At 33.9% G+C, this 12124-nt stretch overlaps 2 protein-coding genes across 3 annotated transcripts in view; one reads left to right on the top strand and one right to left on the bottom strand.

The window, feature by feature from the left end:
- Positions 1 to 11020, top strand: part of LOC143918046 (uncharacterized) — a 39829-nt gene extending 28809 nt beyond the window's left edge. The window contains exons 2-6 of the mRNA XM_077439712.1: positions 502 to 634; positions 3768 to 3882; positions 6210 to 6366; positions 6463 to 6640; positions 10413 to 11020. Of these exons, the coding sequence (XP_077295838.1) occupies positions 506 to 634; positions 3768 to 3882; positions 6210 to 6366; positions 6463 to 6640; positions 10413 to 10745 (912 nt within the window). The 5' untranslated portion in view covers positions 502 to 505 and the 3' untranslated portion in view covers positions 10746 to 11020. The remainder of the gene's footprint in view (positions 1 to 501; positions 635 to 3767; positions 3883 to 6209; positions 6367 to 6462; positions 6641 to 10412) is intronic.
- Positions 11021 to 11424: 404 nt separating this feature from the next.
- LOC143917696 (uncharacterized) overlaps positions 11425 to 12124 on the bottom strand; it is a 30388-nt gene continuing 29688 nt past the window's right edge. Inside the window, exons 3-4 of one of the 2 annotated variants that reach the window (XM_077439274.1) lie at positions 11785 to 12077; positions 11425 to 11717 (exon numbers count right to left, since the gene is read on the bottom strand). In XM_077439274.1, coding sequence (XP_077295400.1) covers positions 11562 to 11717; positions 11785 to 12077 — 449 coding nt within the window. In that variant the 3' untranslated portion in view covers positions 11425 to 11561. The remainder of the gene's footprint in view (positions 11718 to 11784; positions 12078 to 12124) is intronic. The other variant, XM_077439275.1, reaches the window with a different exon arrangement.

Raw genomic sequence — 12124 nt, 5'->3', positions numbered from 1 at the left:
TCGACGAAAACAACAGCTTACGAAAATATAGCTGTCTCTTTCTCTCGCATTGATTCATCAATCAACAAGAATATGCAAGCGTCAAACAGTCAAAAATATGACTTATCGCTACCGCCTTTAAATCATACTTTGGAACGTAGAAATGTATAAATGTATTTTTTTACGATGTACCCCTTTTCTAAATCATACAAAATCTATTACAATAAATTTCTTGTAGTTCATTCAAGGAATACAAGAAATATACGGGTTATTATAGCTTTGAAAATCACATATGTAGTTATTACAAAAAACGTAAAAATTGGGGCACTTCGGTGAGGCAGGGTTAAATGAATACTAAATTTCAGATTGAAGCTATGAAAATAATGATTTGATATTTACCAACCACTGATCATGAACCCCCTGAAATCTTTACACGGGGCTTGAAAGGATCTATGGTTAAGAAGAGATGATGTATAAAAAGTTCCACACTACATACTGTATGCAAATTTTCAATCTTTCCAGAGACATGAGCTGGAGGAAAGGTTCTACGGCAAGTGTGGAGACGAGTGGTGGCAGCAACGGCTCCAGAGGTGGAGGACCCCATACAAAAGGAGATTATCCTTTTGCTCTCGTTCTGAGATTGCGAGTCGTGCAGGTTTGCAATATATGCACGTTTAATGCGAAAACTTACGTCAACTTCGTCTCGGTTAACTACGTCAAAGATGGCATTTATTATTTTTATTTTTTCGAGACGAGAACTTACTAAATAACCAGTCACTGCACGATCGTACATAAATTTTTGCACGCTCGTGTGCTTTTCTTTCATGCTCGGTCCCTTTCACAGAGGACTTATAAACGACCGCGATATACCACCTGGGCGAAAGGAAAGCTTTCACATTTCTCTTTCATTGTTGGCAGAAACGTCAAGAGCACGGATAAATTAATTAGTTCTGTTGGAGGAGCTTGCCGCACTCCGAAAAAAAGTTTTATTGATTTAATAAAGGAAAGTTCGTATTCACTTAAAACTTCAAGATTGATTTTTATTTCGACTTTAAATCGTTTATTGAAGGAGTCAATTTCTACGAATGTACTCTTTTATACTGAGAATTCAGTCTTGATCTCTCAATTTATGGAGTTTTCGAACAAAGCAAACTTGTAATTGTGAGTTGAGCTTTGTTCAAAGCCTCAGACAATAACATATACATATGTAGGTACAGTGAATATGTGTAGTTAAACTTTGAAGACGTATTCAATTTACCACTGTCAATCACACTAGTTAATAGCAGTTGCTACTCTGTAATTTGTTTCATCAACTATTCATCGTCTAGTATATACATTTCTCTCCAATCAAATTCCGTTCAAGCTATTATATTTCGCTTCATCTGTCAGACATTTATTATATTGCATTCTTCTGCAGCTTCTTGAATAGCATTCAAGGCCATCTGGTTCTATTTTGCCCACTATTTTATTCTCAGCATCTCTTGTCGTATAATATGTGTATGGTATTATTATAATAATATTATTGGTTATTTTAAATTTATTTTATATTTATATGTAGTTAAAAATATATTTGTTACTGATATTTTTACAGTTCCCATACTTCTCATATAGATTTAAACAGTCTTTATTCTTTATTGGTGCATATTGAACAAAGTAGTGAGGAGTTTTATGGTAAGAACACAATTCAATGTTTTGTGTTGGGCAAATCTTATTTATTTATTTTACAATTTCGCCATAGTGACATTACAGATTGGCTCCAGGTCGTCACTTTGGCTGATTTATTGCAAGACATTGAAAATTCACAATTAACGAGACATCTAAATACATAATTATTACATATATACACATGTAAATGGAAACAATACCTGACATCTATGGTCAGATATTACAAACATCGTATAAATACGATTAATAACATTTTTCATGTAACAATACGAATTTTTAGATTCGATAAACAACCACAGAGACAACTATGGTGAGAAATCTGGCAAAACCTGAGATATAACAATAACTCAAGGTTTGCAACAGAAAATTGGGATGGAAAAGCCAATTTTACAGGAACCGTTTCAATGAACATCAGAAAAATTGGCAAATTCTGATAAGAAACGATTGACCTCGACAATCCAAGGTCTGGCCAACAACGAGACTCTTAGTGGGAATCGAGCCCGTGACATCGAGCACGAAAAAATTCAATACTCGTGTCACTGCGAGAGGGATACTATTCTATGATCGCAATACGAAATAAGATAGCGAGACAAGTTTTGTCGACGATATGGGTTCTGCTACAAGAGGAGCAAATTGAATTGGGTTTGAATTAAGTTTCATTCACAGCAGTTGTGACTGGAACGATTCGACATTTACATAATCTATATATGTATACATGTTTTCGAATTGGTATAAAACTGACATGGAGCGATTCAAGAATACTCGAAATATATTGTTTATGTTTGTACTTCACGATCTGCGTATTACAATACTGGCAGTATAAATGTACATAACAACACAATATTAAGGCCGTAGATTATATATATGTATTTTTTTTTATTACATATTTATTTATTTTTTACAATTTCGCCATAGTGACATTACAGATTAGCTCCAGGTCGTCACTATGGCTAATTTATTACAAGACATTGAAAACTCATAATCAACTAGACATCTAAATACACAATTATTACATACATACACATGTAAATCGAAACAATACCTGACATCTATGGTCAGATATTATGAACATCGTATAAATACGATTAATAACATTTTTCATGTAACAATACGAATTTTTAAATTCGATAAACAACCACAGAGAAATCCATGGTGAAAAATCTGGCGAAACCTGAGATAAAACAATAACATAAGGTTTGCAACAGAAAATTGGGAAGGAAAAGCTAATTTTACAGGAATCGTTTCAATGAAAATCAGAAAAATTGACAAATTCTGATAAGAAACGATTGACCTCGACAAACCAAGCTCTGACCAACAACGATACTCTTAGTGGGAATCGAACCCGTGACATCAATCATGAAATAATTCAATACTCACCACTAGACCACGCTGCTGGTTATATGTACATGTATGTGCCATGGGTATCATTTTTAAGATTTAACAAATTCGAGATGCTAATAACTCGAATTTGTGAGAAACTGAAGGGGGAGGATACCAATTTATTATATCTGTCATAATAATTATGCTAGAAAAATTGGAAAAATTTATCACGAGAGACGGTCGATCTGTGTTTTAATAACAACAAGATCTCGCCAACAGCGTATATGGCTCGGACATGAACCCAATGAATTTCAATGAAAATCAGAAAAATTGGAAAATTCTGATAAGAAACGATCGACCTCGACAAACCAAGGTCTGGCCAACAACGAGACTCTTAGTGGGAATCGAACCCGTGACACCGAGCACGAAAAAATTCAATACTCACCACTAGACCACGCTGCTGGTTTGAGTGTACATATATGTTATGTTTGAACTTACTTATATGTATATGTACATAGAAAAAAAATTCATACGTAAAAATTTTCATTGATTAAATTTTAAGATTTTCTCTTTTATGTACGTATATACATTTTTACTCTCCATTTTAATTATACCATATAATATTTTCATAGAAGTGATATATTGATTTGACCTCTACTAATTGACTCTTTGAAACGTTGCCTGTAAAACTCATTAAGTCTCTCAATTAACCATTAGTACGCCTCGTTGAAAGTTAGTGAAAAACATTTTCCTTTTCAATTAGCAATATTAAGTAATGATATTACATTAAATTATTTTTACAGATAGTATGCGGAATCGCAGCTGTGGTGATGGGCAGTGTGGCAGCTATAGAAGAACGGCAACATTTTAACTTAAGCTTGGGTGTTCCAGCTGGGTCCATCACCGTTCTGGCAGCAGGTACTATATTTTTACAAACTGCGTAATCCAGTCGAGAAAAAGGTTAACGATCCCACTAATGATCTGCTTTTACTAAGTAGTAAAACCTACAACGTTATAAAAAAAAACTCGTGAACATACATATACATACGTAAATAGGGTGAGGCGGAAACAAATTAGACGATTAGTATCTTGAAAGCGAACACGTTAACCGAGAAGTAAATATTTACTAGGAAAATAAAACCAAACAAACCACAAATGCTACAACTGGGCGACAAACTAGTGGGCAACGGACAAATAAACAACAGTCTAAATTTGTTAATGAATAGTATACAATAGTGTAGCATATGCTAAAAGGAGCCGCCGTTATAATTGGTTTTCGAGGATTATCTCCAAGCTTAAATGCTGTCGGATAACAATAGAGACCCCTGAATGGACTTAGTGGTCGGTAACGGCACCCAGCCACTTCCCACTTGAGTTCTCAGAACTGACAGCGTGAAAGCGTGTAACTGCGTGCCGAAAACCGTGGGACTGCATATCTAGTACGTGACTATAACAATAGGTAAACAAACGTGTCGAGGAAGATGCACTGAGCGACTTGTCCTTTATAAGCAGGTACTTAAGCCATATGAAGGCATTCTGGAAGGAGCACTGGCAGTGCGTGGATCACCTTAATTACCCAATAAATGCTGTGAAGCGACTTTGGCCTTTTATTTTAATCCTCCACCCACCCCTACGCAACAATAGCATGATAAAATTATTATAATAAATTTAAAAACACAACTCTATTCAAAATAATGAAAATAAAACAAATAAAAATATATTCTAAGCCCGCTTTAAAGGTCAAGGAATTTGACCCTTAAAACCCTCAACATGAGGCCACCACCCCCCCAACGAATACAGTCTAAGAGTCGGAGAAAAATATATATAATTTATAATTTAATACTTGATAAAGGTAGCATTGCTGGTTGAACCAATTTTATATTTTCCAATTATGCCATTTCGGATTTTCCCTGAGCGACATTCGTGGTATTAAACGTATACATACATATATAAATTAATAGATTTAAAATTTTCAAATCATATTTAAATAGTGGTGACAAATCATATTCAAATAGAGCGTGGTTTTTGCCAATTTGATGTGGAACCTTTTCAATAACGAAATCAGACATATTGGCAAACTCTGATAGGAAACGATCAACTTGGAGTCACATATATCTAAGTCTGATTAGCAGCACTATATAAATAATGAATAAATTATTTTCAATCGAGGTCAGCTCATGGGATCGAGCCCGGCGCCTCTCGGTGTTAGGCTATAGGTGCAGGACATTCCCTCCTTGTATTTTATTATTTGATTTGAGTATATCTGTAGTGCTGCTGGTCAGACCTGGATATTTGTGACTCCAGGTCGATCGTTTCCAATCAGAGTTTGCCAATTTTCTATGATTTCATTGTTGAAACGGTTCCCGATTAAAATTTGGCTAAGTCACCACTATTTGAGTATATGTAATTAGTGTACAATAAAATTTATGTACAATTCATAGATGTCTCGTTAATTTGCGAGTTTCTTGTAACTCAGTGACTTGTATAATAAAAATGCTGTATTGTTTGTAATTGGCCAGGAAGGTACATGGGGGGTTTACCTGTAAAGCCTTCCTGGTATAAAATGTAATAAAAAATAAAAATAAATAAGAACCAGCCGCAAACAGAGAAGATCAAATATCCACTCTTACATCACATTCAATTATGAAAATAGTGATGAGCGCATGCTACCAGACAAAAAAAGTTAAAATCGTGTCCAATAACCTACGCTCAGTGAGGTGGAAAATATATGCATTATATTTGAAAATATGAAATACAATATATGTAAGTCCTTGTCACTCGCTATCCATTACAGTGTGGTAAGTTCTAAAGCGATGATTGTCAACTAATGGTTTCGGCCCCACCCTGTATTAAACGCACGTACATGAGAACGAATCGATTTTCATTCTTTGAGCAACTACTCACTGAGTATTGCTTTATTGCATATTTAACGGTTGCCTTTCAGCGAACAGTGAAAAGCTTCTGGCGAGCTTTTAACACTCTGCCTTTGAGGGTAGAGGGTTGATTCGCTTCGAGTGCTACTATCCTTTATTCGAATTACTTGAAATTCGAACTGTGCACGAACTTTCGTATCCTCGCCTTTGTCCCATCAAAAGAGACCCACCTTAATGAGATTCCGGGCATTTTGCCGTCGTCTGAAGACTCGCACAGACGAAAAATTGGCTAAACGGTCCAAATTCGATTCGGCGAAATTGCTTGAAATGTCGCAAATGAGCCTTTTGACAAGAACACATTACACGTTTCAGCTTGGAGCATACACAGAAGTGTTCACCACAATGCTGGAGGACGCAGGGGAGGAGCATGGATCGATCGCATACTCTGGACCGTTGCTTGTTCACTGCACTTTGCACTGCTTATGCTTGCATTGAGGACTATACTGAGGAGACAACAGCACGGAGACAGGTAGCTTACTAGCATCTAGAAGATGCTTCCTTCTATGAAGGTCCACCTCCACAAGTTCTTGACATCATTCTCGGTTAAAAACTGTCTGATTTTCAGTGTGACGAGTGATACTTCACTGTGGGTTGCTACCCTTCAAGCTTTATTGGCTAGTGGTGTTATAATTGCAGCTGCTATGGGTGTTCGAATTAGGTTCATATATGGCCCTACACCTACTTCTGGACCTATGCGACCCAATCGTTGCCCTAGATCTTCATCACACACTGCAGTCAGCATGGTACGTATAATATACATAATTACTTTAGTAAGTACACAGACTATTCAGGGAGTATCGTGTGTGATTCAATTAGCAATGTAAATTCAATTATATTAATTGGCGCCGACATGTTTTCTTTGAACACCAATTATGTTGTATTTTACACTCAAAGGCTATGGTTATAATGTGAAAGCATATTTGAATATTATATATTATATACGGTGGTTTAATGATTCAAAATCGTTTAATAAAACGGTGTATTTTCTCATCTCGAAGAAGGCTTCAACCAATGTTACTAATTTATAAGACTAGTGTTGTGCCCGTTGATATTTCAATGTATAGTTTCGACAAAAGACAAATTGATACATGCATTAACATAAAGTTGTATGTATAATTTAAATAACAAACTACAACAATTGTCGTCGTAATCGTAATCGTAACTGAAATTGGAAATGAAATCGGAACCAAAGTCAATATTGAAGTCGTAACCGAAATTAGAATCGGAACTGAAATAAAAATCGGGAACCGGAATTGAAATTTGAATCGGAATCGGAGCCGGAACTGAAATACATATATATCGGGAATATAAACTGAAATATATATGTACATATGTATGCGAGTGTATGTGCATATATGTAGGTGTGTATGTATTTATGTGTACATTATTCTTATTTATTTTTTACTAATTTTATTGTATATCATTGTAATTTTTTTTTTTATTTCTCCTTTTTCTTTATGTAAAATGGTCATTTTTTCTTGACCGTATATACATATAAATAAATAGGAACCGGGAATCGGAACTTAAATAAGAACCGGAAATCGAAATTGAAATAGGGAGCGGAAACGTAACCGTAACTGAAATAGTAGTCGGGAATCAGAACTGAAATCGGAATCAGGAATCGGAATTAAAATAGTAATCGGAAATCGGAACTGAAATAGGAATCTAAATAAGAACTGGAACTGGAATCTTTATCGGAACCAAAACCGGAATTGAAATTGGAACCGGAATCAAAACCGGAACCGGAACCGAAACTGAAACTGGAACCTGAAACGGAATCGAAACTAGAACCAGAATCAGAATCGGAATCGATATAATAACTCTTGAAAATTCTAAAATATTTTTATTAGTCTCTATGTTTGTCGAAGCACTCGCCGCATACCCACAAACATCTATATATGTAAAAAACGAATATGTATACTCGACTCTGCAAATCGATCCAAAGCGACGAGTGTACGAAATATTTCTCGAAATGAAGAAAAGTGGCCTTATGCCACTTTCAAATATAACGGATCATATATAGAATGTTATATCATCTAAAAATACAAATGATTTATTTTCATTACGGTGCTTGAAATTTTAATGTTTCATATAAATTTCCATATATTTTATATGTCAGCTTGAAGGATTTTAAATGGATGAAATATTTGAATTCATTATAAAAAATTTAATAACAAATATTTTACATATTCGGCGAAAGCCTTATATCCGAAGAAGTTTAATTTAAAAGTGCTGATTAATGCAAAACGCGTAATAATCGCAAGAAAGTGAATATTAAATACATTATATAGGGCTTTTTGAATATTAAAGGGAAATTCTCAATTAAAAATGTTAACAGTGTACGGCGCTCATATTGAAATATATTAAATTCGAAATTTAAATACGAAACACATCAAAGCGTACTTTCGAAAATTTTATGGCGGTAAATATTTGAAAATAGCCGTTATAATACAGCATATAATTAAATATGAAGTAAGTTGTTCGGCCGAATTTTGCATGAAACCGCATGCTCATTTTGATTCGTTTGAAGTTGAACCGCACATTATTATGCTTCAGGCAAAACGTAAACCTGAAGTAAACCTTCATACCAATAGACACCACTCACAAATTGATGAGTTATATTTAGGAACAGTCAAAATGTATTTTGCAAATCAAATAAATGATTGATGAAAATTTTTGGGAATATAATTAAAATAAATTTATTGTATAATATAATAATATATATAAAATACAGACGCGTTGTATGTGGGTATGTGCCAAACCGTGGACACACAGCCAATCAGAGTCAAGTGGTTGAGGAGACGCGGGGAAGTGAGGGGTTGTGGAGTGTCATGTGACGTCAGGTCGAGCGACGACAGGCATGTGCGACGTCAGGCCGAGCGACAGGTGTCACACGCACACATACACACACATTCATTCATCATTTCGAATGGGTTGGATTTGTGAGCGAGTAATGCGCGCATTTTTCATTACGATTAATATTAATTATCTTACATTATATTTATATATATAATATATAACTTTATTTTAATTCGTGTTTCAATTCCGTTCTGAAACCACCCGTTGAAATCAACGGGCATAACACTCGTATAATACATACATATATATAAACGGACGTCATGTGTGTATGTTAGTATGTAGGTATGTATGTGGCGGACGCGTGGATAAGTATGGAGATTTAAAAATATATATATAAATGACTAGTGTTGTACCCGATGAAATATCATCGCATGAGTGTTGGCATATTAAGTTATTAAATTCAAATAAATATATTTAATTAAAAAAAATGGTAATAACGTTGATGATTTCTTGAAGGGTGTTATTGGATACCTCTGTAGAAGATGTAATTTTATAAGTAAATGCAATGTTTGGCATTATAATATTATGTTATGGTTACTAATTATAGTTATTTTTGTTAATTATAGTATTTTTGTTATTATGTTGTATTATAGTTGCTACTTTTGTTATATATTCATTAGAAATTTGCTATAAATAAATAAAACTACCTACCTACCTACATGTAAACAATATAATAAACCAATAGAAAAATTAATTAATTAAATAAATTTTCAATAGATGGCGGTAAACGCTCAGAGACTTAAAGATTGGTAACAAACAGTATATATATATATATATTTTTTTTTTTTTTATTATATTCGTATACGATTTGGCAGTGGTTAAGCTGTGACGTACATATTTTATTTTATTTTATTGTTACAAATCAATATACACTCGCCATTACAGATTTGCTCAACAGATTTACAGATTTTGTTAACGAAATACAGAATACATAAACAATCAGAAATACAGTAATACATACATATACAATCAGAATATATAGCATATAACAATTAATCAGAAATAATAATCATAGAGACATCTATGGATTATTATGGATATTTTTAGATTTTTTTTTGTATACAATTTTTATACATATAATAAATACGAAATTATAGAGATATCTATAGATTTCAGATAACTGTGTATAATTATTACAAATTATACACAGGCAGATTTTGTGACAACAGGATTAGATCTAATACCAATTTTCAGGAACCGTTTCAGCAATGATCAGATAAAATTGGCAAACTCTGATAGAGAAACGATCGATTTGGAGTCACAAAACCCCCAAATCTAACCAGCAGTGGCGAGGACTCAAACCTTTGACCTCAGTGGTGCTAAATATATACGCTACCACTAAGCCAAACTGCTGGCTATATATAATATGTACATATGTCGAATCGAAACGACTATTATAGCACGGCGAGCGTTATCTTACACAGACACACAAAATCACGATATTATATATATGATGATTGCATGCAGATGTGAAACGAAGAAACTTTCAGAATATATGCATTGAAATGATCGACAATTCCGCAGTACAAAAGGTTCCATTTCCTGCGAGAGCGCTCGGCGAATTTCAAATTTCTGTCGTAGTTTCGAACGTAATATGTTTTTTTCTTTATTATGTGCCGAGCGTATTGTGTGTAATATTTTGATATTGCTTTTCAGGTTCCCATGGCGTCAACGTATGGAGGCTTGTGCGCTGCTAACGACACTGTCAGCAAAAGCGGCGACAACGATAATGAAACGATGGAAATAAACGTGAACGATAATAAAGCGACGTTCGCAGTAGAAGAAGCAGTGTCGCCCAAGTCTCAGATCGCAGATAGCGAAAAATGTGAAAACGACCGCAATTTGTCAACAAAGAAAAGTCATGCCGGAAAAGCTCTTTGTGACAAGGAGAACGGAGCGAGTTCTAACGCGAGCGCAAATGGCGCCACATACGAAAATACCGAAAACAATATCAAGAACGTAAAAGAAGATAAAAAGAATCTCATCTGATCGCACAATTGATGAATTATTGTTCGAGCTTTTCGTTCGTAATTACTATGTGTTGCTTTGGTAGTCGTATTCTGGGTACTAAAATTGAACGAACATTCTTCGAAGCTTTCTCATAGAAAAAATATGTTCATTTTCTTTGTATATAATACAAATTACAAATGAAATTGCAGTATTGAAAATGTATTATATTAATTAATTGATAAATGTCTGGTTTTTATAGTGACATCTACCGATTTTATTTTTAGGTAAAATTTCTAAAAGTGGTGTGTTTCTTCAATAAAATATAAATTAAATAAAAAAAACCATACATTCAAACCATAAACTACAATTCACCCGATTGTATATTAAATAATTTATAATTTAAAATAAATAAATATTAAAATTTAATGCAATGTTTTATTTCAATTTCACTTTAAAATAAATGAGACATCTATAGTTCAATTTAAAAATGTTCATGTGTCTGCTTTGAAATGGTAACATGGAAATTCAATCAAAATTTAAAATGCAATATCATATTACTTTAAAATGTCTTTTATAATCTCATTCAATGCAAACAAAACAAAATAACTTAAATACGACACAAAAAAACCAGATTCAAAGCAAAGTTTCAAACAAAAGCTTTCCATCTTTGCAACAATGAAACTTTATATCATATTATGAAACAAAAACAAAAGTCTAAGCTTCTTTTAAAAGTTTTTATTTTATTTTTCGTCATGCAAATGTACAAAAGTCTTAAATATAATAATAATACTAAACATAGCTATATGTATATCGTTCCGTTTCATTGGTTCACAAATTTCAGATGTTATAATTGCTTCATTTATTAGCATGTATCGGCAGAATACCGTAAGGCTTTTTGCTATGGAACTCTCCAGACGATTCTTGCTGACCTAATATTGTTTGAGCTCCCAACCCATTCACTTTGTGTAATTGTTCAGCATTATCCTTGTAAACTTTTTGTCCAAATTCGTCCTGATAGGAAAGAAACACATTTTAATACCAATATTCAATACATCACAATATCAAGTATGAATTTTACCTTCTTGGCACTAGTGTCGTCGATTTTATTGTTACTGTTGAAGTGTCCTTCCTTTCCTTGGGCCTTTGAATCCAAAATTTCCTTCTCTTGAGCTCCCTTGAATGACGCCTGTGAGTTTTCGCCGAATGATCCTTGATTTTCACCAAACTTCTTGCGATCAGCTTCATCGTGCGCTTCGTCATAGAAGGTCTCTGTCTTTTCTTCTTCGTCTTTTTTGTGGGATGATTTGAAACCTTTCGTTACATGACCTTTCTTGTAACTCTTTTGGTTGTTTTCAGTTTCTCCATTTTTACCTAAATATTACAAAAAAATTGAGTCAAAATGAAACAGCGCCAAATTG

This window comes from Arctopsyche grandis, chromosome 10 (genome assembly GCF_051622035.1).
Source record: "Arctopsyche grandis isolate Sample6627 chromosome 10, ASM5162203v2, whole genome shotgun sequence".
In the NCBI taxonomy this organism is placed as follows: Eukaryota; Metazoa; Arthropoda; class Insecta; order Trichoptera; family Hydropsychidae; genus Arctopsyche; species Arctopsyche grandis.
The sequence above is the reverse complement of the archived record's forward strand: the minus strand, read 5'-3'. Positions and strand labels throughout refer to the sequence as shown.